Below are 24,408 nucleotides of genomic sequence, written 5' to 3'. Positions count from 1 at the left end.
GCAAGGGACATACAGCCATATGATGAATCCCCCGCCTTAGTAACTCTGGTTAGGTGTTTGGATACAAAAAAAAAAGGATAACACATAATGATCATCGTGATCTTCATCTCCAGTTCTCAGGAGCTGTCTCTAAACACATCGCCCTGACAGGACATAAACTATTCTGAAAAAGTGTTTTGGGCAAATCTGCTCTTGCACGTAATGATCTGTGAGTTTCCCGGTGTCTCTCCATCAATTATGCAGCGCCGGCACTAAATATTCACGCCGCGCGGCCTCGTGATCCATTAAATCGAAGTAGACTTTGGCGGTGATATTTTAGGACGACTGTCACGGAGGGCGGCGGCGGCGGCGGCGTGCGAGTCGAGAAGAGACGGGACGGAGGAATTAGTCGGGACCGTTCCGCTGGTTAACCGATGTCGAGATTTGTCACGGAGGGTAAAACGTCCCGGCGGTCGAGAGGGAAATGGAGACGGGCCTAATTGACAGATGGAGGGAGAGGCAGACTCAAAGCAGATGGTCGCGCGGACTTGATTGATGGAGAGGATGAGACGCGGAAGGATCTTTCGCTGTCGGAGCTTTCAGGATATCCAATGCATAATAATCACGTTATTTTTTTTCAGATGATTTCTACGTGTTTTTGAAGAGGCTGGAATCCCTTGAAAGGGGGAATTATGCATACTTTTTTTAGCATTTTTGACTTCCAATACTTCCACTAACTGATAGTGTTTCTACCCCATTGACTGTCTTTTCTTCTTCTAATTGATTTGTAATTTTTTTTTTTTTGTGGGGGGGGGGAACCCAAGACCCCAAGACCCCAAAGTGTTTAAAGCTCTGCACAGGATTTCAAGTTGGAAACGTCATTTCTGAAACGTGACACCAAACATCGTGGGGTCATCTGTATCTCGTATGCATTTCCCATTAATGACGCATTATTATCAGGGCGTATCTGCCCGGTTGATGCTCGCTTGATGCTCGTATCGGTTGTCGTGTAACCCGAGAAGCACTCGCAGTCCGACCCCGTGACCTTGGTGGCTTTGATATCTAATCACGTACGGAACACGAAGGACAGAGGACCTCCACGGGGGAATGTGGAGTCGTTATTCGTTTCCTCGCAGTCGGGTCAAAACCTTCTCCTGCAGGAGGGCTTTCTAATCGTGTGAATGTTTGGACCTACTAAGCTACGAGAGACCCCGGGTTCTTATCTGCAGTAAACCTCGACTTATCCCGCCGTGAACGTTACTTTGCTCCAAACCGCATTCATGCATTTATCGAAAAAAACCTTCTCCAGAGTTACAGACAATTAGAAAATGAACTTTTTGGACGAATGCATTGCAGAAAATTTACTTTTTTACACTTTTACTTTTTTTCCTAACAGACGGTTGAGAAAAGCTGTGTCCCAAATAGATGGAAAGTCTTGTTAATCCTAATCGGACCATTTAAGGCACACAAAAAAAGGCTTAATTACACAACATATCCTCACCTGGCGGCTCGGAAGCTGAAATGTGTCCTTAGAAAGGTAGAGATCCATGAAAACACACACACACACACACACACACACACTCTCTAATGGGCGAGTGTGTGAGTGTTTCCCTGGCGGCGACCTGACGTCAGCCGGTGGTCGGGGGGGGGGGGGGGAGGGGGGGGGGGGGGGGGGGGGGGGGGGGGGGAGGTGTTGGAATCGCTTGTTCTGCCGGAACAGATGTTGATTGGTTCTGTCACGCCGACCTTGCACCTTCATCCTCGCTCTCCTGCGCTCACGAGGCTGCCGGTTTCAACGCGTGTCAGGGGGGGGGGGGGTCCTCATTTGGGGGTCCCTTTTTAGCTGCTTCCTTCAACACACACAGGAAAGCATCGACTCGCCGTCTCCGGTTTGCGGTCCACGCTCGGTGCTTCCCCCTCAACGGGAAGACGGCGAAGGAGCCCGGGAGGCGACGGGTGTTTCTCGAGGTCCAGGGAGGATCCTTTCAAGGAGGATCGCTTCAAAGTCCTTCCGAATTCTACCGAATGTGTGTAATCCTCCGCGCTCCCACAACACCCACACTCTCATGCGGACGTTGCACTTCCCGTTGCACTTCCTGTTGCTCGATTTAGTAAACGTTATTTCACCTCAGCAGTCCAAAAAAGGCCGAAAGTTTCCAGGCAAATTTAGGTTCCACGTTGCTCATCCAGCTACTTATTCTGCGAATTAAGGCCACATTTTTATTTATTTTGGCCAAACCAGAGCTGGTTATGGTTTATTTTTTGGTAAAATTACTGGAGGTTTTGGTAGGTTCTAGAAGAACATCGAAGTTTCTCTTCACGTTCTTTAACGTGGTGGATAAAGGGTTAATTTCAACCAACGTCGGGTGGAAAGATTATAGGTTTATGTATCATAATAATTGTAAAAAATAAATGTTAATCGGCCTGCATGTTGTGAATTTGCGTATATAGTTTTGAGGAATGCTAGACCCTTAAACTATAATTAAACCTTTTAGAGCTTTATTATTTATTGTATCAGAACATTTAGCAAATGTTACATATCTCGTTTTTTTTTTTTTAGAGGAATTGTAAATGATGGAATATCAAAATGTGTGTAGAAATATCAAAAATAAGTAGATAATATGACACAGGCAAATATGGACCATCGCTCTCTTATTCATTTTGTCTTGAACTCGGACTCGCCTGGATTCTTTTCTAATCCATAAATCATGTTTTATTGATCGAGGCCACGAACATCGTGGGAACACGACCCGTCTCTTCATCTCTGTTTTGGAAGAACTCTCTGTTTATGTATTATTTATTATTATCCAGTAATTGTCGAACTTGAGCCTCTGACCGGTTCTAATTTGAACATCTGTGTTTGTAATGTAGCAGAAAATGATATCTCTGCAATAACTGACCCTTTTGTTTCCTCTCCTCTTGTTTCTGAAGCGCTAAATTAAAAGCGACGGCAGAAAAACAAACAACGTTTTTTTTTTTTTTTTTTTTGCCCGAACAACACCGCTGCTTCTCTCATCTGCATCCCAGCATGCATTGCGGCCCGCGGGCCCGGCTGATTAAGAGGCTTCTGTCAGAGGCGAACTCAGGGCCGCCGTGATTGGTCGGCTGATTTGATTTGCCGCTCGGTCACTTATTATCCTCTGCGCCCGCCGTCATTAAATAGGATGCCTCTCCTAATCGGATGTATTACACACACACACACGCACGCACACACACACACACACACACACACACACGCACGCACGCACACACACGCACGCGCGCAAAACACCCTCTCTGATCATGTCGGTGACAAAGTGTCCTTTATTGGATTTAAACAGAAGTTGAAACTGTTAACTCTATGACCGACACACACACACACACAGACACACACACACACACACACGCACGCACACACACCGGAGGAGCACGGCCTATCTGATGCAGTATTATGTTCCATACGGTGGAGGAGACGAGGGGAGGCTGAGTGCTTCCACATTTAACCAGACAGGAAGTCATCACCAGTCATCTGCTTCATCGGTACAGATTACGAAGGACGTGTGTGTGTGTGTGTGTGTGTGTGTGTGTGTGTGTGTGTGTGTGTGTGTGTGTGTGTGTGTGTGTGTGTGTGTGTGTGTGCGTTTCGATGGAACATCCACGATCGGTGGATTCTGTTGCCGAGCTGAGGGGCGGACCTTCGACACGTACATCTGACCAATCGACGCCTGGGCAGCGCTGAACTTCTCAGGAAATGGAGAACTTCATGTCGCCCTCCGTAAAAACAAAACAAAGAGTTGACGGTGCGAATACGATTCATGTTTGGCAACTATGAATCGGAGTGAAAGTGATTCATTTAAAAATAGTGGCACGCATGTTCTTGTTCGTCTCCAGAGCTTTTTGACTTTGGACTCGTGTTATTGTTCCCTTTCGCCTCCGGTTTGTCTCGAATGGCTTCACGACTCTGGACTTTTATTCTGCAGCTTCTGCTGGTTCTCTTCGGCCCGGATCACAAGCCCACATGGGGGGTCCGGGGCGGTGGTAGTAGTACATGAGTTTTACGTTGTCACCAAAAATTTCTAATGGATCAATCGCATAATTTGTTTAAAATCTAAATGTGATGTGACCTTGTGGGTGTTATTCAGAAATATAGAGAATAAAGACACAACTCACAAGTTTACCTCGTTTTTTTTTTTACACTTACAAACTTTTGTTGTTGTTGTTATTGTCATAAAACTGTCACTTCACTTGGTTACTAAACGGCGACTGACAACATGGAAGGTGATTTCTAACGGATAAATATGACAAAAATATATATTAAAAAAATCCGCCTCCCAAGCGACGAGTGGAAAAGGCACGATTAAGGCCCGCCGCTGATTGATGCAGCCCCCCCTCCCCCTCCCCCCCCCCCCCTCCTAACGAGAGCACACATATGGCAGAGCTGGGCTCATTTGCATAGCGCGGAGGTGGAGGCGGCGCTTGGCAACCGCCTCACTTTGGTCGTTAGGTCCTCATGAATATGCAAAGTGTGCGGTAAATACTTCTCAGTCCCCGGGACGTTCATGCAAATGTGTTCACACATTGTGCGTCCTAAACATTGTGTGTCTTAAACCAGTGCCGTAACGGAAACACACGAGGCCCCCCTGCAGAATAACCCTGAGAGGGCCCCCCCCCCCCCCCCCCCCATATCTGTGTGCAAATTCTTTAACCACGCTCTTTACATCTAAACTTCTGAGATATGTTTTGATCAGTTTTAGCTTGGAAAATGACCTTTCTTACTTAACGGTTACTTTTATTATTTTGTACAGAGCCGTTGTCTTCTCAAAAGGGTTGCAGTGTTGGCCAACGTGAAATGTTTTTTCCCCCCGTGTCCAATAATGGGCGCAGGGGGTATAGTGAGAGCATAGGTTTAATAAGGTTAATGTATTTTCAAGCACAACACATAGACAGAGCAGTACAGCTGTCAAAGTATAACGTTAGCTACGTGGTAATGTGAGCTATAGCAAACAGTACAATACCCGTCTCTTCTGGCAGATGAGTGCATCCTTCACCAGCTGGTCGAAAAAGACTTGTAATTTTGGGAAGTTTGGCATTTTTCTGTTTTGAATGCCGCTTTTGGGCACCACTTTTAAATATGCGTTTCATTTTTCCTCAAGAGAAATGTCCTCGTAGTTCTCCCAGAATGCACCGCGGCCCAACAATAACACCAGTCCGCGTAGCAGGAGGCCCTAGTGGTTGGCTGTTACGATTGCCTTTACAACTATTATTTAAAACTTATAAAGCCAGTTTAAAATACTTTTTTTCATTGTGTAGCTTTATATGAGACTTTGAGGGATATCTTAATGTTATTACGTAATGTAATATTATTTATTTATTACATTATTCGGCCCAGATTCGCCAGCCGATAAACCGGTTGCCATGTCTCAGACAGAATCTGCCCATGTCCGTAACAGCTACACCTGGGCCAGACATGGCAACACTGAAATGTGCCAAAGGTGGCTCACATTTGGCCTCATCGAGCCGGAACACAGCCGAGTCAGCCGACACTTAGTGTGCGTCTTAAACAGTGTGCGTCCTAAACAGTGTGCGTCTTAAACATTGTGCGTCTTAAACATTGTGCGTCTTAAACAGTGTGCGTCCTAAACAGTGTGCGTCTTAAACATTGTGCGTCTTAAACATTGTGCGTCCTAAACATTGTGTGTCTTAAACATTGTGCGTCCTAAACATTGTGTGTCTTAAACATTGTGCGTCCTAAACATTGTGTGTCTTAAACATTGTGCGTCTTAAACATTGTGCGTCTTAAACAGTGTGCGTCTTAAACATTGTGCGTCTTAAACATTGTGCGTCTTAAACAGTGTGCGTCTTAAACATTGTGCGTCTTAAACAGTGTGCGTCTTAAACATTGTGCGTCTTAAACAGTGTGCGTCTTAAACAGTGTGCGTCTTAAACATTCTGCGTCTTAAACATTGTGCATCCTAAACATTGTGCGTCTTAAACAGTGTGCGTCTTAAACAGTGTGCGTCTTAAACATTGTGCGTCTTAAACATTGTGCGTCTTAAACAGTGTGCGTCTTAAACATTGTGCGTCTTAAACAGTGTGCGTCTTAAACATTGTGCGTCTTAAACATTGTGCGTCCTAAACATTGTGCGTCTTAAACAGTGTGCGTCTTAAACATTGTGCGTCTTAAACATTGTGCGTCCTAAACATTGTGCGTCTTAAACAGTGTGCGTCTTAAACAGTGTGCGTCTTAAACATTGTGCGTCTTAAACATTGTGCGTCTTAAACAGTGTGCGTCTTAAACATTGTGCGTCTTAAACAGTGTGCGTCTTAAACATTGTGCGTCTTAAACAGTGTGCGTCTTAAACAGTGTGCGTCTTAAACATTCTGCGTCTTAAACATTGTGCATCCTAAACATTGTGCGTCTTAAACAGTGTGCGTCTTAAACAGTGTGCGTCTTAAACATTGTGCGTCTTAAACAGTGTGCGTCTTAAACAGTGTGCGTCTTAAACATTGTGCGTCTTAAACAGTGTGCGTCTTAAACATTGTGCGTCTTAAACATTGTGCGTCCTAAACATTGTGCGTCTTAAACAGTGTGCGTCTTAAACAGTGTGCGTCTTAAACATTGTGCGTCTTAAACATTGTGCGTCCTAAACATTGTGTGTCTTAAACATTGTGCGTCCTAAACATTGTGCGTCCTAAACATTGTGTGTCTTAAACATTGTGCGTCTTAAACATTGTGCGTCTTAAACATTGTGCGTCTTAAACAGTGTGCGTCTTAAACATTGTGCGTCTTAAACAATGTGCGTCTTAAACATTGTGCGTCTTAAACAGTGTGCGTCTTAAACAGTGTGCGTCTTAAACATTCTGCGTCTTAAACATTGTGCATCCTAAACATTGTGCGTCTTAAACAGTGTGCGTCTTAAACAGTGTGCGTCTTAAACATTGTGCGTCTTAAACATTGTGCGTCTTAAACAGTGTGCGTCTTAAACATTGTGCGTCTTAAACAGTGTGCGTCTTAAACATTGTGCGTCTTAAACATTGTGCGTCCTAAACATTGTGCGTCTTAAACAGTGTGCGTCTTAAACATTGTGCGTCTTAAACATTGTGCGTCCTAAACATTGTGCGTCTTAAACAGTGTGCGTCTTAAACAGTGTGCGTCTTAAACATTGTGCGTCTTAAACATTGTGCGTCTTAAACAGTGTGCGTCTTAAACATTGTGCGTCTTAAACAGTGTGCGTCTTAAACATTGTGCGTCTTAAACAGTGTGCGTCTTAAACAGTGTGCGTCTTAAACATTCTGCGTCTTAAACATTGTGCATCCTAAACATTGTGCGTCTTAAACAGTGTGCGTCTTAAACAGTGTGCGTCTTAAACATTGTGCGTCTTAAACAGTGTGCGTCTTAAACAGTGTGCGTCTTAAACATTGTGCGTCTTAAACAGTGTGCGTCTTAAACATTGTGCGTCTTAAACATTGTGCGTCCTAAACATTGTGCGTCTTAAACAGTGTGCGTCTTAAACAGTGTGCGTCTTAAACATTGTGCGTCTTAAACATTGTGCGTCCTAAACATTGTGTGTCTTAAACATTGTGCGTCCTAAACATTGTGCGTCCTAAACATTGTGTGTCTTAAACATTGTGCGTCTTAAACATTGTGCGTCTTAAACATTGTGCGTCTTAAACAGTGTGCGTCTTAAACATTGTGCGTCTTAAACAGTGTGCGTCTTAAACATTGTGCGTCTTAAACAATGTGCGTCTTAAACATTGTGCGTCTTAAACAGTGTGCGTCTTAAACATTGTGCGTCTTAAACAGTGTGCGTCTTAAACAGTGTGCGTCTTAAACATTGTGCGTCTTAAACATTGTGCGTCTTAAACAGTGTGCGTCTTAAACATTGTGCGTCTTAAACAGTGTGCGTCTTAAACAGTGTGCGTCTTAAACATTGTGTCTTTTAAAACGAGTCGACCGAGTGATGTTCAGTGGATCTCAGTTCAGTTGCACACAAAGTCACATCTCACGTCATTAATAAATGTTAATCTTTTTTTATAGCTAGTCTAAATAACGGTGCATCCACTCTAATCCACTGGCTTGCTCGGCTTAGTGCCCTCTAGTGGTGTTTTTCATAAGGGAAGCGGTATCGTATATATTTTATATATATATATATATATATATATATATATATATATATATATAGTATTATATCTACTCACGCAAACGGCTAAACTGTTGGAGACAGGGAGAGAGGATGTCGCTGATGGCTTGACCTTCTCGCTCACCGTGGCCGTGAGCCTTCCGGCCTCGGCTAGCAGGAGCTAAGCTATTAGCCACGCTAATTGTTGGCAGACGCCATCTTCCTTCACTGGATTGATTTGCGGCTGTGTAGTAGACATCCAGAGGTTCACATGCCCTCAGTAAGCTCTCGCTATGTGGAACATCTGGACGTTGAGTCGAGCAACACAAAACAACCCCCCCCTCCCCTTGGATGCCAGCGCATGGGGAAGGAGTGAGTGTGACGGACAGCTCTTCCAGGCCCGTCCACCTGAGCGGCCTGCAGCCCTGAAGAGGAGATGAACTAATTATCATCCTTTCTCCGGCTTCCCTCTCATCATCCTCCAGTTCTCCATTGATCTTGTGCTTCAGCTTCTCTTTCCTTTGTTTTTTTTTTTCCTGCGTCACGCTTGCCTTGCTCTTCCCTTTCATTTATTTTTTTGGTTGCTCTCCTTTCTCTCTCTCGTCTCTTTTTTTTTCCTCACTTTTCTCCCTTCCCTGTATTGATTAGCCAAACGCTTTCTCTCATTCCAGGATTTAACAAGCCCTTGGTTCAGGGCTAGGGGAATGAAAGGAAGCCCCACTGCTTGTCACAGCTGCTGGGCTTGTACCCAGAGGCCCCTCGTGGGGCCCTCAGTAATGACTGAACTGGAGAACCGGGGTCTTTGGAGTCATCTTTACGTCGTCGTTCCTTTTTTTCCCTTCTCTTTTACCTCTGCCTCCCCCTTCAGACCCGTTATCTGTTATTCTCACACTCTCTCCTTGGGTAATTGCAACAAATAATATTCCCCCTGAACAGACCTGCGTGTGTGTGTGTGTGTGTGTGTGTGTGTGTGTGTGTGTGTCTGCAGTGGTGTCGATCAGGGAGGAAAAGTGTGTGGTCTAAACAGCTTATTGATATATATTGTGTTTAACGACTGCAGTTGTTGTACATTTAAATGATGGCTGTTGGTGTGGCACTGCAAAGTGTGTGTGTGTGTGTGTGTGTGTGTGTGTGTGTGTGTGTGTGTGTGTGTGTGTGTGTGTGTGTACTTGTGCAAACACCTCGTGTTGTCGGGGGGGGGGGGGGTAATGATGTAAACTGCTGCATTGGAAGACCTGAATGCAAAGCCAGGCTCTTTTCTCCCTGATGCCCGTATTAATGCCGCGTCCCTCTGGACCCAGATCAGCTCTTCTGCAGGTTTTTCACTGTCAGGCCGTTTTTTTCTTCTTTTTTTTTTTTACCTGCTGCACGAGTGCCAGTAAACCTCTTAAGTCCATTCTGCCCCATTTCTTTCTCTCTTCCCCTCCCAGCGAGTCTCAGAGGATCCACCGGAGACAAAGACACAGCCTCTTTTCCCGGCTATTAGGGCCATTTAAAGCTACCCCCCCCCCCCTGTCAAACGCCCAATATGTAGCTGTCAAACGCATTGTGATGATCAGCAGGTTTATACTTCATAGTCTGTGTTCGCTCCGGTTCGGGTCTCCGGCGGTGCCCCCCCCCTGCCATGAGGATCACACGGTGTCACCTGCTAATTTGCACATCGGCTGGACCACTTTACTCGGCGTCTTCGGGATTTGTCGAGGAAATTGCAGGATTTTTTTGTTCTTTTTTTTTTTTTAAAAGCCAATTAAAAGGAAATGGAACAGTTCACCTGAAAGTAGAAAATGAAAATGAGTAAAAGAGTGCAGGTCTGCCTGACAGGCCGGATTTCTTATGAAACAGGCTCACTGACACGCGGGTCTACGGTTACATTGGAGCCTCAGTTTTTAGAAATTAATTAGATCGTCAACTTATTTTACACTCGGGGAAGAAATTTGACAAGTGAAATGAAAAATTACTGAGCTTTGAATGCATTTTTGTTTTTACAGAAATATTTCTGAAATAGAAATAAGTATTTTTTTAGTTGAAAGCTCCCGTCAGATGTCACTCAAATTACTGTCAATGAAGCAAAAGTGGAGGAGGCGCGACATGTTCGTAGTAAGAGGTTAAGTGTGTGTGTGTGTGTGTGTGTGTGTGTCTGTGTGTCTGTGTGTGTGATTTTGATGAAGAAAAAAACGTTGGTCTGGTCAACAGTCAATACTATAGATGTCTTTCTAGCATACATAAACGTCTGGGGTCAGATCAGTCTCAATAATTGCAAATGTACACAGAGAGACTCACACATGCAAACACAAATATTCACAAATGCACACAGAGAGACTCACAAATGCAAACGCAAAGATTCACAAATGCACACAGAGAGACTCACACATGCACACAGAGAGACTCACAAATGCACACAGAGAGACTCACAAATGCAAACACAAAGATTCACAAATGCACACAGAGAGACTCACAAATGCACACAGAGAGACTCACAAATGCACACAGAGAGACTCACAAATGCAAACACAAAGATTCACAAATGCACACAGAGAGACTCACAAATGCAAACACAAAGATTCACAAATGCACACAGAGAGACTCATAAATGCAAACACAAAGATTCACAAATGCAAACACAAAGATTCACAAATGCACACAGAGAGACTCACAAATGCAAACACAAAGATTCACAAATGCACACAGAGAGACTCACAAATGCACACAGAGAGACTCACAAATGCACACAGAGAGACTCACAAATGCACACACAAAGATTCACAAATGCACACAGAGAGACTCACAAATGCACACAGAGAGACTCACAAATGCACACAGAGAGACTCACAAATGCAAACGCAAAGATTCACAAATGCAAACGCAAAGATTCACAAATGCATTACAATACACACGTAAATAAATTACGATTTATGTAAACGTAAAAAGAAAAATCACAAATATATTTCTGCATTTCTATGTGGATTCTATTCTATTTCATTTGTGGATTTGTATGTATTTGTTTGTCGATCGCACTGCATTTGTTTGTGTTTGTGTGATCTGACCCCGTGTAAACGAGTCATCGGGAGGCTGCGATCCTTCCAACAGGAAAACTCTGCTCCGTTTAGACGGAAAATCAATTATGTCATAATAATAATAAATAATCCTCTTAACAGAAGGCGGTTTGAACGTTGACAACAATGGCTTCTCAGGAGTCTTCACACACACACACACACACACACACACACACACACACACACACAGAGGTGAGATGAGGCCAGAGGAACGTGTGGGTGGATGCTGATGAAACAAGTGGAAACGTGTTTATTAGTCGTTGGTGTTCCTTCTTTTCTTTATTCAATGATGCAACGTACAGCGGTTCAAACATATATGGAAAATAAATTCATTTATAAATTCATTAATAAACACATAAAAACATGTCACAAGGTCAGACTGAAACCAAACGCGGTGATGTCGACGACTTTATTACGGGTTTTTTTCTAACGATTTTGGGGAAGCACAAAGAAAATCCCTTTCACCTCCGTTATATTTTGGGTGGAGGAAGATGATTTACGGAGAGATATCTTTAAAAAATATCTGCGCTTTAAACCAGAAACTAAATCGAAAAAAAATAAGTTTTTTTTTTTGTTTTGTTCACCTCCTTTAAAAAATAAAAAAAAAGTGATAATTATATAATTGACCCGCAGGATGTCTGAGTCAACACGTATAAGATGACGATGGATGGGGTTAAATACAGATGTTGGCCCTTTTATGTAACAGGGCTGGACACACACACACACACACACACACACACACACACACACACACACACACAAGGGCTCGCTGACGTGGAAAACATATATCTAAGCCACAGATATGGAATGCAGTTGTTCCTCCTGCGTCAGTCCAACACGTTGTTTTACACGTTTCATAACCCACCTCTTCGCCGGCGTAACCTTCGGCCCTTCTCCGTTGCGCGGCTGTCGAGTTGCATCATAAGTGTTATGAGAGTTATGGCCGACGCAATTACTCGTCGTCGCTATTTGGGAGAACATTTTCAAAAACAGATAATGAGTAAAGAATCAGTCATTTAGGTCAGACCTCGTCTAAAGAAAGAAGACAGAATGTACACACACACACACACACACACACACACACACACACACACACACACACACACACACTCAAAACACAATACTTTGATCAGAAATGGCCCTTGTGTGGAATATTGAATCCGTCATCTTGGGGACATCGTGGTGTCTTTTTGTGAGAAAGGAACAGATTAGTGAGGGTTTGAATCCAAAAATCTGCCGTCTTTCTTTTCTTTATTCTGATCGTAATGCAAATGTCGTGTTTTGTAAACATTCCCGACATAAAGGAATCGTTTGCAGCACAATTTTGGTGTTTGGACTGGGAGGTATTCAACTTTGCGTGATGTATTAACCTTCAAATTCTCCTTTTTCAACAGATCGCTTTCTCTCAGCACAACAGCATCATGGACCTGGTGCAGTTCTTCGTCACCTTCTTCAGGTGAGTCTTCCTCGCGCGCTGCATCGAAGAGCAACGCTCCGTCGCTTTATTGAACCGCGTCGACGATACCGCGGCAAAGATATGATTTTGCATGCGGGTCAAGAGGTGTGTCGGGGATTTTATTTATTTTAATCACATTTCACTTACTATCTTTTAAGGTACTTATGTCCTCATTAACACATCCCATGCTGTGAAAACAACGGTTATATGGAAAATAAGTTTTCTACTAAATGTAGCCCAGTTTTAACCTGGATGTCCACCGAATGAGTCGTAAAAAAAGATATCTTTCCTTTCTCCTTCCTGTTCACTCACTTAAGTCAAAGAACATATGTGAAACTCACTAAACTGTGAATATTGAAACTAAATTTCCAATAATAATAGAAGAAAATTGACTTTCACTGATATTTGCTGCCTCTAGTTATTGCCACCATACACAATGGTATATATATATATATATATATATATATATATATATATATATATATATATAAATACATGACTATTATTTTTAGATTATATATATATATATAAATACATGACTTATTTTTAGATTATATATATATATATATATGAATATATATGAATATATATATATAATCTAAAAATAATAGTCATGTATTTATATATATATATGTATATAAATACATATACATAAATATATATATATATGACTAATATTTTTACATTATATATATATATGAATATATATATATATATATATATATATATATATATATATATATAATGTAAAAATAATGTCATGTATTTATTATACACATTGGGGTGAAATAATAATTATATATAATTATACATAATAATATTAATAATAAATAATAATTATATATATATAATTATTTCACCCAAATGTGTATAATAAATACAATTTTTTTATTATATATATATATATATATATATATATTTAATGTAAAAATAATAGTTTTTTCGTGCACTAAAAACCAAACAGCCAGACGAAGCGGTCCGTTTCTTTGGGACTGGGTGAGAGACCTTCCTGCAGACAGGCAGTGGATCTAATGAGAGAGTGTGTTGGGGAAGAAGTCTGGAATGAAGTCTGGTGTCTTCAGGCAAGATCCTGCCACTCAATTACGACACCGGACAAGTGTGTGTTCAACTGTGTCCGTGTGTGTGTGTGTGTGTGTTTCCTATGTGTTTATTTATTTATATATATATATATAAATAAACACACACACGGGTGTGTATCCGGCTCACTGTGTGTTCATGCTTGTGTGTGTGTGTGTGTGTGTGTCACTGTGCAGCCATGTGAGGAAGTGAGCCATTTTTGTGCCCAGGGCCGGCTTCCGGACATCGGCAACCTTTAGGCCAGCACAGAGGGATGATGTCATCATTAGGGGACAGTGTCAAGTTTTGCCGGGAGTGTTCGGTGTAGTGTGTGTGTGTGTGTGGGGGGGGGGGGGGTACTCACTGCTCTGTTTATGAGTTTATCTCTTCTGCACTGGAGCAGATTCTCAGTGAGAAAAGGTTATGTGCTACAGGATTTGTGTTTGGCTTATTTACAGCCCCTTGTTACGTAATGTGCATGTTTTGGTTTTTTTTCTGTTCTGGAAAAGGTATTCAGGCCCTTTTACTTATATAACAGGAGCATTACCACAATGTGAAAAAAGGCTCAGTTACATTATAATACACAAGCTGTTTCATTTTATTAACCTGCATTAAGCGCACACAATCAAACCAATCTGTGTAATCTATGAACACACCCACACAAATGAACACTAACTCCGCACCTCTACTAAGCTGTTCAGCCTCTTTTAGCTAAAGAATCGTGCCTGCAGTTGAGTCTCAACTTTCTTTAAAAACTCAATTTCCAGCATCAGGCAGCTGTTTTCGGTTGATGGAGGCCAAAACCGAGCTAAAAGGAGCTAGACGGGCTTCACAACAACACAACAATAATAATAATGCTCTGTGTGTGCTGAATGTGAAACTCAGGACTAGTAATTTTTCCTCCCCTGTGTATCTCAAGATGTGTGAATGAGGTTATGTGCATGTATAAATCCACATTTCATAGATGTGTGTGGGTATGTGTGTTTCCTTTGGCTTCACGGATGCGGTCAGGAGCCAGGATGCCAAAGAGCCTGAGTCATGACTGTGTGCGTGTGTGTGTGTGTGTGTGTGTGTGTGTGTGTGTGTGTGTGTGTGGCGGGGCGGGTAGCCTGTAGGCAGAAGGCATAGTTATGAGATGCAGTCTGGCACTGGGATGGAAGAGAAGAGGATTAATAGGCAGCAATTAGGAAGAAGTAAAGTGATTGAAAGGATCTGATGCATCTGTCCAACCCGGTCTCACTCTCAACTCGTCTAATGCCGAAGCACCAGGGCCCCCTTTAGCTTCTATACGAGACGTACCAGGGCCCCTTTTAGCTTCTGTACCATACGCACCAGGGCCCCTTTAGCTTCTATATGAGATGCACCAGGACCCCCTTTAGCTTCTATTTGAGATGCACCAGGGCCCCCTTTAGCTTCTATACATGATGCACCAAGGCCCCCTTTAGCTTCTATACATGATGCACCAGGGCCCCCTTTAGCTTCTATACATGATGCACCAGGGCCCCCTTTAGCTTCTATTTGAGATGCACCAGGGCCCCCTTTAGCTTCTATACGAGATGCACCAGGGCCCCCTTTAGCTTCTATACGAGATGCACCAGGGCCCCCTTTAGCTTCTACACAAGATGCACCAGGGCCCCCTTTAGCTTCTATTTGAGATGCACCAGGGCCCCCTTTAGCTTCTACAAGAGATGCACCAGGGCCCCCTTTAGCTTCTATACGAGATGCACCAGGGCCCCCTTTAGCTTCTACACAAGATGCACCAGGGCCCCATTTAGCTTCTATTTGAGATGCACCAGGGCCCCCTTTAGCTTCTACACGAGATGCACCAGGGCCCCCTTTAGCTTCTATATGAGATGCACCAGGGCCACCTTTAGCTTCTATACATGATGCACCAGGGCCCCCTTTAGCTTCTATACAAGATGCACCAGGGCCCCATTTAGATTCTATTTGAGATGCACCAGGGCCCCATTTAGCTTCTATTTGAGATGCACCAGGGCCCCCTTTAGCTTCTATACGAGACGTACCAGGGCCCCCTTTAGCTTCTGTACATGATGCACCAGGGCCCCCTTTAGCTTCCATACAAGATGCACCAGGGCCCCATTTAGCTTCAATTTGAGATGCATCAGGGCCCCCTTTAGCTTCTATTTGAGATGCACCAGGGCCCCCTTTAGCTTCTACACGAGATGCACTAGGGCCCCCTTTAGCTTCTATACGAGATGCACCAGGGCCCCCTTTAGCTTCTATACAAGATGCACCAGGGCCCCCTTTAGCTTCCATACTAGATGCACCAGGGCCCCATTTAGCTTCGATTTGAGATGCATCAGGGCCCCATTTAGCTTCTATTTGAGATGCACCAGGGCCCCCTTTAGCTTCTATACGAGACGTACCAGGGCCCCCTTTAGCTTCCATACAAGATGCACCAGGGCCCCATTTAGCTTCAATTTGAGATGCATCAGGGCCCCCTTTAGCTTCTATTTGAGATGCACCAGGGCCCCCTTTAGCTTCTACACGAGATGCACTAGGGCCCCCTTTAGCTTCTGTACATGATGCACTAGGGCCCCCTTTAGCTTCTATACGAGATGCACCAGGGCCCCCTTTAGCTTCTACACGAGATGCACCAGGGCCCCCTTTAGCTTCTACACGAGATGCACTAGGGCCCCCTTTAGCTTCTATACGAGATGCACCAGGGCCCCCTTTAGCTTCTATACAAGATGCACCAGGGCCCCATTTATCTTCAATTTGAGATGCATCAGGGCCCCCTTTAGCTTCTATTTGAGATGCACCAGGGCCCCCTTTAGCTTCTATTTGAGATGCACCAGGGCCCCCTTTAGCTTCTACACGAGATGCACCAGGGCCCCCTTTAGCTTCTATATGAGATGCACCAGGGCCACCTTTAGCTTCTATACATGATGCACCAGGGCCCCCTTTAGATTCTATACAAGATGCACCAGGGCCCCATTTAGATTCTATTTGAGATGCACCAGGGCCCCATTTAGCTTCTATTTGAGATGCACCAGGGCCCCCTTTAGCTTCTATACGAGACGTACCAGGGCCCCCTTTAGCTTCTGTACATGATGCACCAGGGCCCCCTTTAGCTTCCATACAAGATGCACCAGGGCCCCATTTAGCTTCAATTTGAGATGCATCAGGGCCCCCTTTAGCTTCTATTTGAGATGCACCAGGGCCCCCTTTAGCTTCTACACGAGATGCACTAGGGCCCCCTTTAGCTTCTATACGAGATGCACCAGGGCCCCCTTTAGCTTCTATACAAGATGCACCAGGGCCCCCTTTAGCTTCCATACTAGATGCACCAGGGCCCCATTTAGCTTCGATTTGAGATGCATCAGGGCCCCATTTAGCTTCTATTTGAGATGCACCAGGGCCCCCTTTAGCTTCTATACGAGACGTACCAGGGCCCCCTTTAGCTTCCATACAAGATGCACCAGGGCCCCATTTATCTTCAATTTGAGATGCATCAGGGCCCCCTTTAGCTTCTATTTGAGATGCACCAGGGCCCCCTTTAGCTTCTATTTGAGATGCACCAGGGCCCCCTTTAGCTTCTACACGAGATGCACCAGGGCCCCCTTTAGCTTCTATATGAGATGCACCAGGGCCACCTTTAGCTTCTATACATGATGCACCAGGGCCCCCTTTAGCTTCTATACAAGATGCACCAGGGCCCCATTTAGATTCTATTTGAGATGCACCAGGGCCCCATTTAGCTTCTATTTGAGATGCACCAGGGCCCCCTTTAGCTTCTATACGAGACGTACCAGGGCCCCCTTTAGCTTCTGTACATGATGCACCAGGGCCCCCTTTAGCTTCCATACAAGATGCACCAGGGCCCCATTTAGCTTCAATTTGAGATGCATCAGGGCCCCCTTTAGCTTCTATTTGAGATGCACCAGGGCCCCCTTTAGCTTCTACACGAGATGCACTAGGGCCCCCTTTAGCTTCTATACGAGATGCACCAGGGCCCCCTTTAGCTTCTATACAAGATGCACCAGGGCCCCCTTTAGCTTCTATACAAGATGCACCAGGGCCCCCTTTAGCTTCCATACTAGATGCACCAGGGCCCCATTTAGCTTCGATTTGAGATGCATCAGGGCCCCATTTAGCTTCTATTTGAGATGCACCAGGGCCCCCTTTAGCTTCTATACGAGACGTACCAGGGCCCCCTTTAGCTTCCATACAAGATGCACCAGGGCCCCATTTAGCTTCAATTTGAGATGCATCAGGGCCCCCTTTAACTTCTATTTGAGATGCACCAGGGCCCCCTTTAGCTTCTACACGAGATGCACTAGGGCCCCCTTTAGCTTCTATACGAGATGCACCAGGGCCCCCTTTAGCTTCTATATAAGATGCACCAGGGCCCCATTTAGCTTCTACACGAGATGCACTAGGGCCCCCTTTAGCTTCTATACGAGATGCACCAGGGCCCCCTTTAGCTTCTACACGAGATGCACCAGGGCCCCCTTTAGCTTCTACACGAGATGCACTAGGGCCCCCTTTAGCTTCTATACGAGATGCACCAGGGCCCCCTTTAGCTTCTATACAAGATGCACCAGGGCCCCATTTATCTTCAATTTGAGATGCATCAGGGCCCCCTTTAGCTTCTATTTGAGATGCACCAGGGCCCCCTTTAGCTTCTACTCGAGATGCACTAGGGCCCCCTTTAGCTTCTATACAAGATGCACCAGGGCCCCCTTTAGCTTCTATACAAGATGCACCAGGGCACCCTTTAGCTTCTACACGAGATGCACCAGGGCCCCATTTAGCTTCTACACGAGATGCACCAGGGCCCCATTTAGCTTCTATTTGAGATGCACCAGGGCCCCCTTTAGCTTCTATACGAGACGTACCAGGGCCCCCTTTAGCTTCTATTTGAGATGCACCAGGGCCCCCTTTAGCTTCTATACAAGATGCACCAGGGCCCCCTTTAGCTTCTATACAAGATGCACCAGGGCACCCTTTAGCTTCTACACGAGATGCACCAGGGCCCCATTTAGCTTCTACACGAGATGCACCAGGGCCCCATTTAGCTTCTATTTGAGATGCACCAGGGCCCCCTTTAGCTTCTATACTAGACGTACCAGGGCCCCCTTTAGCTTCCATACAAGATGCACCAGGGCCACATTTAGCTTTGATTTGAGATGCATCAGGGCCCCATTTAGCTTCTATTTGAGATGCACCAGGGCCCCCTTTAGCTTCTATACGAGACGTACCAGGGCCCCCTTTAGCTTCTGTACATGATGCACCAGGGCCCCCTTTAGCTTCCATACAAGATGCACCAGGGCCCCATTTAGCTTCAATTTGAGATGCATCAGGGCCCCCTTTAGCTTCTATTTGAAATGCACCAGGGCCCCCTTTAGCTTCTACACGAGATGCACTAGGGCCCCCTTTAGCTTCTATACAAGATGCACCAGGGCCCCCTTTAGCTTCTATTTGAGATGCACCAGGGCCCCCTTTAGCTTCTATTTGAGATGCACCAGGGCCCCCTTTAGCTTCTATTCATGATGCACCAGGGCCCCCTTTAGCTTTTATACATGATGCACCAGGTCCCCCTTTAGCTTCTATACCAGATGCACCAGGGCCCCCTTTAGCTTCTATACGAGATGCACCAGGGCCCCCTTTAGCTTCTGTACATGATGCACCAGGGCCCCCTTTAACTTCCATACAAGATGCACCAGGGCCCCATTTATCTTCAATTTGAGATGCATCAGGGCCCCCTTTAGCTTCTATTTGAGATGCACCAGGGCCCCCTTTAGCTTCTACTCGAGATGCACTAGGGCCCCCTTTAGCTTCTATACAAGATGCACCAGGGCACCCTTTAGCTTCTATACGAGATGCACCAGGGCCCCCTTTAGCTTCTATATAAGATGCACCAGGGCCCCCTTTAGCTTCTATACAAGATGCACCAGGGCCCCATTTATCTTCAATTTGAGATGCATCAGGGCCCCCTTTAGCTTCTATTTGAGATGCACCAGGGCCCCCTTTAGCTTCTACTCGAGATGCACTAGGGCCCCCTTTAGCTTCTATACAAGATGCACCAGGGCACCCTTTAGCTTCTATACAAGATGCACCAGGGCACCCTTTAGCTTCTACACGAGATGCACCAGGGCCCCCTTTAGCTTCTACACGAGATGCACCAGGGCCCCATTTAGCTTCTATTTGAGATGCACCAGGGCCCCCTTTAGCTTCTGTACATGATGCACCAGGGCCCCCTTTAACTTCCATACAAGATGCACCAGGGCCCCATTTATCTTCAATTTGAGATGCATCAGGGCCCCCTTTAGCTTCCATACAAGATGCACCAGGGCCCCATTTAGCTTCGATTTGAGATGCATCAGGGCCCCATTTAGCTTCTATTTGAGATGCACCAGGGCCCCCTTTAGCTTCTATACGAGACGCACCAGGGCCCCCTTTAGCTTCTATACGAGACGCACCAGGGCCCCCTTTAGCTTCTATACAAGACGTACCAGGGCCCCCTTTAGCTTCTATACGAGACGCACCAGGGCCCCCTTTAGCTTCTATACGAGACGCACCAGTGCCCCCTTTAGCTTCTGTACGAGACGCACCAGGGCCCCCTTTATCTTCTATACAAGACGCACCAGGTCCCCCTTTATCTTATATACGAGACGCACCAGGGCACCCTTTAGCTTCTATACAAGACGCACCAGGGCCCCCTTTAGCTTCTTTACGATACGCACAGGCTTTCACTTGGACAGGTTAAAGAAAAACACAGGACTTTCACTCAGGAGACCGCTGTTTGTGTCCTGTGTGAAACCAAGTCAAAATGGACTTGTTTTACCATAATTCTAGTTTTATTATTTTTCAATTTCTTTAGAAATTTAACTGCATAAAGTTTCCAACTCGTGTGTCTCTCTGATTAGCTGTGAAATCTCCTTTCTCGAAAGATTTAGAAATGTTCAAAACGTTCCTCCTCTTCCTGTCTCTGACTCCCTCCTTCATGTATTCTATCTCATCTCTAAATGAAGGGGGGGGGGGGGGGAATAAGGAAAATGGCCATAATTAAGCAGCCTTTACGTCTCCGCTCTCCATCGCCTCAAATGCTAATTGGTGACACCGCGGTTCAGCTTTGTCCAATTACTCCCAGCTCTCGCTCGCTTGATTAGCAATCAGTTCTCTCTCTCTCTCTCTCTCCCAAAACAGCAGAGAAGCTCATCGGCACTAAGTGGCACTTACACAAAGAGGAACAGAGAGATTTGAGGTTAATTCACAAACTATCGGCGGACCAACCCCAGGGGAGCAAACGTATAGGTTTTGTCTCCTGCAGCCGTTGTTAGTCACTCCATAGCTAAGTGACTCGTCACGTCAACATCCGTATGAATGCGTCTCTTATCTGGTGGCTGAACAGAAAGAATCATTAAAAGGATGGACACGTCCCACTTATTCCCTTATGTCCACTCTGTCGTTGCCGTTGTAATTGCAGCTCGCGGAATGCGTCGGGAACTCGTTCCTTCAGACTTTCTGTAACTCTTGACCCCTTTTTTTTTTTTTTTTATGTTGCGCACGTTGGAGACGAGACTACGTTCGATGTTTTTTCTTGTGTCGGTCTGTTGACGACGATGCTGCAGGGGGAAACTATTTGAATAGTCCATTCATTGGGTGGAACGGCTATGAGTTAATCAGGATGTTTAGATATGTAAAGTAGCCATCTGGTACACAGATGAACCTTTACTCACTTAATCCACATCCTCATTTGCTGAAACGATGGAAGATGGAAGAAGGAAAAAAAAACAATCCTCGCGGTGACCAACGGATAAAAGTTCAAATGTTGGCTAACGCTACAGGAGGAGAACCGTCAGTTTCCCCCTCCGGACTGGAGGCCTCAGTTTTGGCCCGTCTCTCGATCCAGTTGATTTGCTGTTTGTGCAGACGGAAAGCTGTTTCCGATTGTGGATTGGATTGAGACCTCAGCCGGTGGAGGTTTTTTCTTTTTTTTTCAAAACGGTGCGTTTGGAGGATGGAGAAATCACGGCGAGGGAGTTACTGGCTGGTGTTCGACTTGGCTTTAATCTATTCAGTGTAACATCTGGAGAGCCCACGAAGATGAGCAGTAGGCAAGTCGAATTGTATGATATGTAATAAAGCTCGTTGCACTTGTCAAAAACACAGACAGCACACAGACATGTTGAGAACAGGGTAACAAGACATCATACACGAGCAATGTTTGGCTGCCCCATTATGCACCATCAAGCCTTCTAGACATCTTTCCAAATGTACAATTTCCTAAAAAAAAAAAAGCCGGCACACGGGTTCATTTCCACTCGTTACATGCAAACTGTCTTTTTTCTAAATAAATAGCGTATCCGCTGACCCCTCCCACCACCTGCCTGAAGCGGGCGGTTGCAGTCTTCATACTTCCACATTCATGATTAGCTGGCGTACGAAAACTTATTCTGTGGGATAGCGACACATTCCGACGCGTCCTTTTTTTTGCGGGTATAGCTAGATAGATAGATAGATAGATATATACTTTATTAATCCCCAAGGGTAAATGTGTTGTCATAGCTACAAAATGCTGGATGAGGATCATCGTGGAATGATGACATCGTTCGTCTGCGTGCCTTCTGAAACCATTTCACATCACCACGCGGCTGCAAAAGGTTTAGGTTCCTGCTAATAACAATAATATTAATAATATCAGCCCTGCAGATATAGTGAGATCACGTTTAGTGCATTTGAATAATGCGATGTGTCAGTTTGGCTCCATTTCAGAGGTATAGAATTGCAATAACCTGGTGAAATCAAACCAAATGATGTGCAACTAGTGTGCAGGACTGCAGACGTCATCAGAAAGATGAGCACATGATCGGGCTTTAAGTGCCTTTACCAGAAACTGAAGAATGGTAGTATTTGTAGTTTACAATAGTACGAGGGGGCATTACGGTTATTATGTTACAGTCACACGGGATTTAAATCATATCTGTGAAGTACATATTGACTGTTTTTCACGTCCGTTAAATGTAAACTTTTCATCGTCTTGGAATAAGTCTTTGAAGCCGGATGGTCTTCATGCAGCAGCAGCAGCAGCGAGCGTCTTGCCCTCGTCACCGGGGGGGGGGGGGGGGGGTTTCCTGCTTGTGATGCGTCTGATTCGGCCGAGAGGTCGGCTGTGGGCAGCAGAGGCCGCGACTGCAGCCTCTTCAGCAGACTGCTTCTGAAAATGTCACGCTCATTACGGCGCTAATACCCTTTACAATGCCGTCGTCTGCACAAAGAGACACACACACACACACACACACACACACACACACACGCAGATAGATGAAGAGGACGATTGTTCCCGGAGCTGCCGTCCTCAGCAGTTTCTCAGGGATTTCCTGTTGTTAAATCTTCGGGTGCGCTGGTTTTGAATTCTTGTCAGAAGTTCTGGTTGAGAGGGAAGCTTTGTGTTTGGCCAGATAACTTCTGCCCTCCATCGGACGTCCAGGGTGTGTGTGTGTGTGTGTGTGTGTGTGTGTGTGTGTGTGTGTGTGTGTGTGTGTGTGTGTGTGTGTGTGTGTGTGTGACCTTGTTCTTTGTTAGAGAGCATCATGGTGCTCGTTGACCTCTCACTCCCCTTTCTGCTGTCCTAAAACCACCCCCCCCCCCTCACCCCCCCTCGGCTGCCTGCGGTCTCGTATCTCGCCCGCAAAATCTTTGCAGAATGTCGCCCTCCTTTGTCGTCCTCGCCCTCCGGAAACTGGAGCTGGAGGACAGTAAATGGGCGTGAAGATGCTGCTCTGTGATTGTGTTGTGGATCGCGTGATACCTTTTTTTCTTTTGCACTTGAAGTTGTTGTTTTTTTAAAGCCAATTACCGACAAGCACTAGCATGAAAGACATGCTGTGTTAATTATGATGTTGTCTGCAGATACTGGAGTTGAGTTATATAATGTGAAGAACAACGGTTGAGGGATGTACCAACACCTGATTCCATAGGGGCGACTACAAAGGGCCCTATATGCATGAAAGCATGTCATTAACATTCATGCTTACAGGAGGAAAAGGAGTGTTGAAGCACTCCCGCAGCTCTAGAGTCAGACTTAAGTACCTCCCACCAGCACACGGCGACACAAACTTTACACGCCGTTGATCTCCAGCACGCTTTTATTTTGAAAGGTTCACAGATGACGAGTGATCGGAAAGATAACTAATGTTTTATGTAGCGACTTCGGTTACATGTTTAATCAACGTTTAGGTGTTAAATATGTCCCTCTCATCTCTCCAGCTGCTTCCTGTCTCTGTTACTGGTCGCTGCCGTGGTTTGGAAAGTCAAACAGACCTGCTGGGCCTCCCGACGCAGAGAGGTAGGACACATCGTGTGTGTGTGTGTGTGTGCGTGTGTGTGTGTGTGTGTGTGTGTGTGTGGTCTGTATAATATTTGTTTTCCCGCGTATTCCCGAGTGTGTTACACATTATATGCATACATTTGTTTACAGCACACGTGGAGTGGCGTCAACCTGTGTGTGTGTGTGTGTGTGTGCGCGCTCTGCTACACACAAGCTGCGAGATGCAGGTGGCACATAAAAAATTAAAGTATGTGCACCCCCCCCCCCCCCTCCCCCTACGCCATTGTGAAGGGTGGGTTAATGTCACCTGTCTTGAAGGGAAAACGCTTAACGAGCGTCGCCGTGGAGATAAACAAGGCCATCCCCCTTAATTAGTGCTCCTCATGAACCAATTAACTCCGACGTAGTGATGCTGAACGAAGTGGAATGGAGTGATATATCACTTAA

The 24,408-nt window shown here is 45.2% G+C and overlaps 1 protein-coding gene across 1 annotated transcript in view; it reads left to right on the top strand.

The window, feature by feature from the left end:
• The window catches only part of atrnl1a (attractin-like 1a), a 229,704-nt gene that overhangs the window by 95,919 nt on the left and 109,377 nt on the right, over positions 1-24,408 (top strand). Inside the window, exons 26-27 of the mRNA XM_034552473.1 lie at positions 12,526-12,587; positions 23,901-23,979. Coding sequence (XP_034408364.1) covers positions 12,526-12,587; positions 23,901-23,979 — 141 coding nt within the window. The remainder of the gene's footprint in view (positions 1-12,525; positions 12,588-23,900; positions 23,980-24,408) is intronic.

The sequence above is a fragment of the Cyclopterus lumpus genome, chromosome 15 (genome assembly GCF_009769545.1).
Source record: "Cyclopterus lumpus isolate fCycLum1 chromosome 15, fCycLum1.pri, whole genome shotgun sequence".
Lineage (NCBI taxonomy): Eukaryota > Metazoa > Chordata > Actinopteri > Perciformes > Cyclopteridae > Cyclopterus > Cyclopterus lumpus.
Note: the sequence above shows the minus strand (reverse complement) of the source record. Positions and strands in the feature narration are given on the sequence as shown.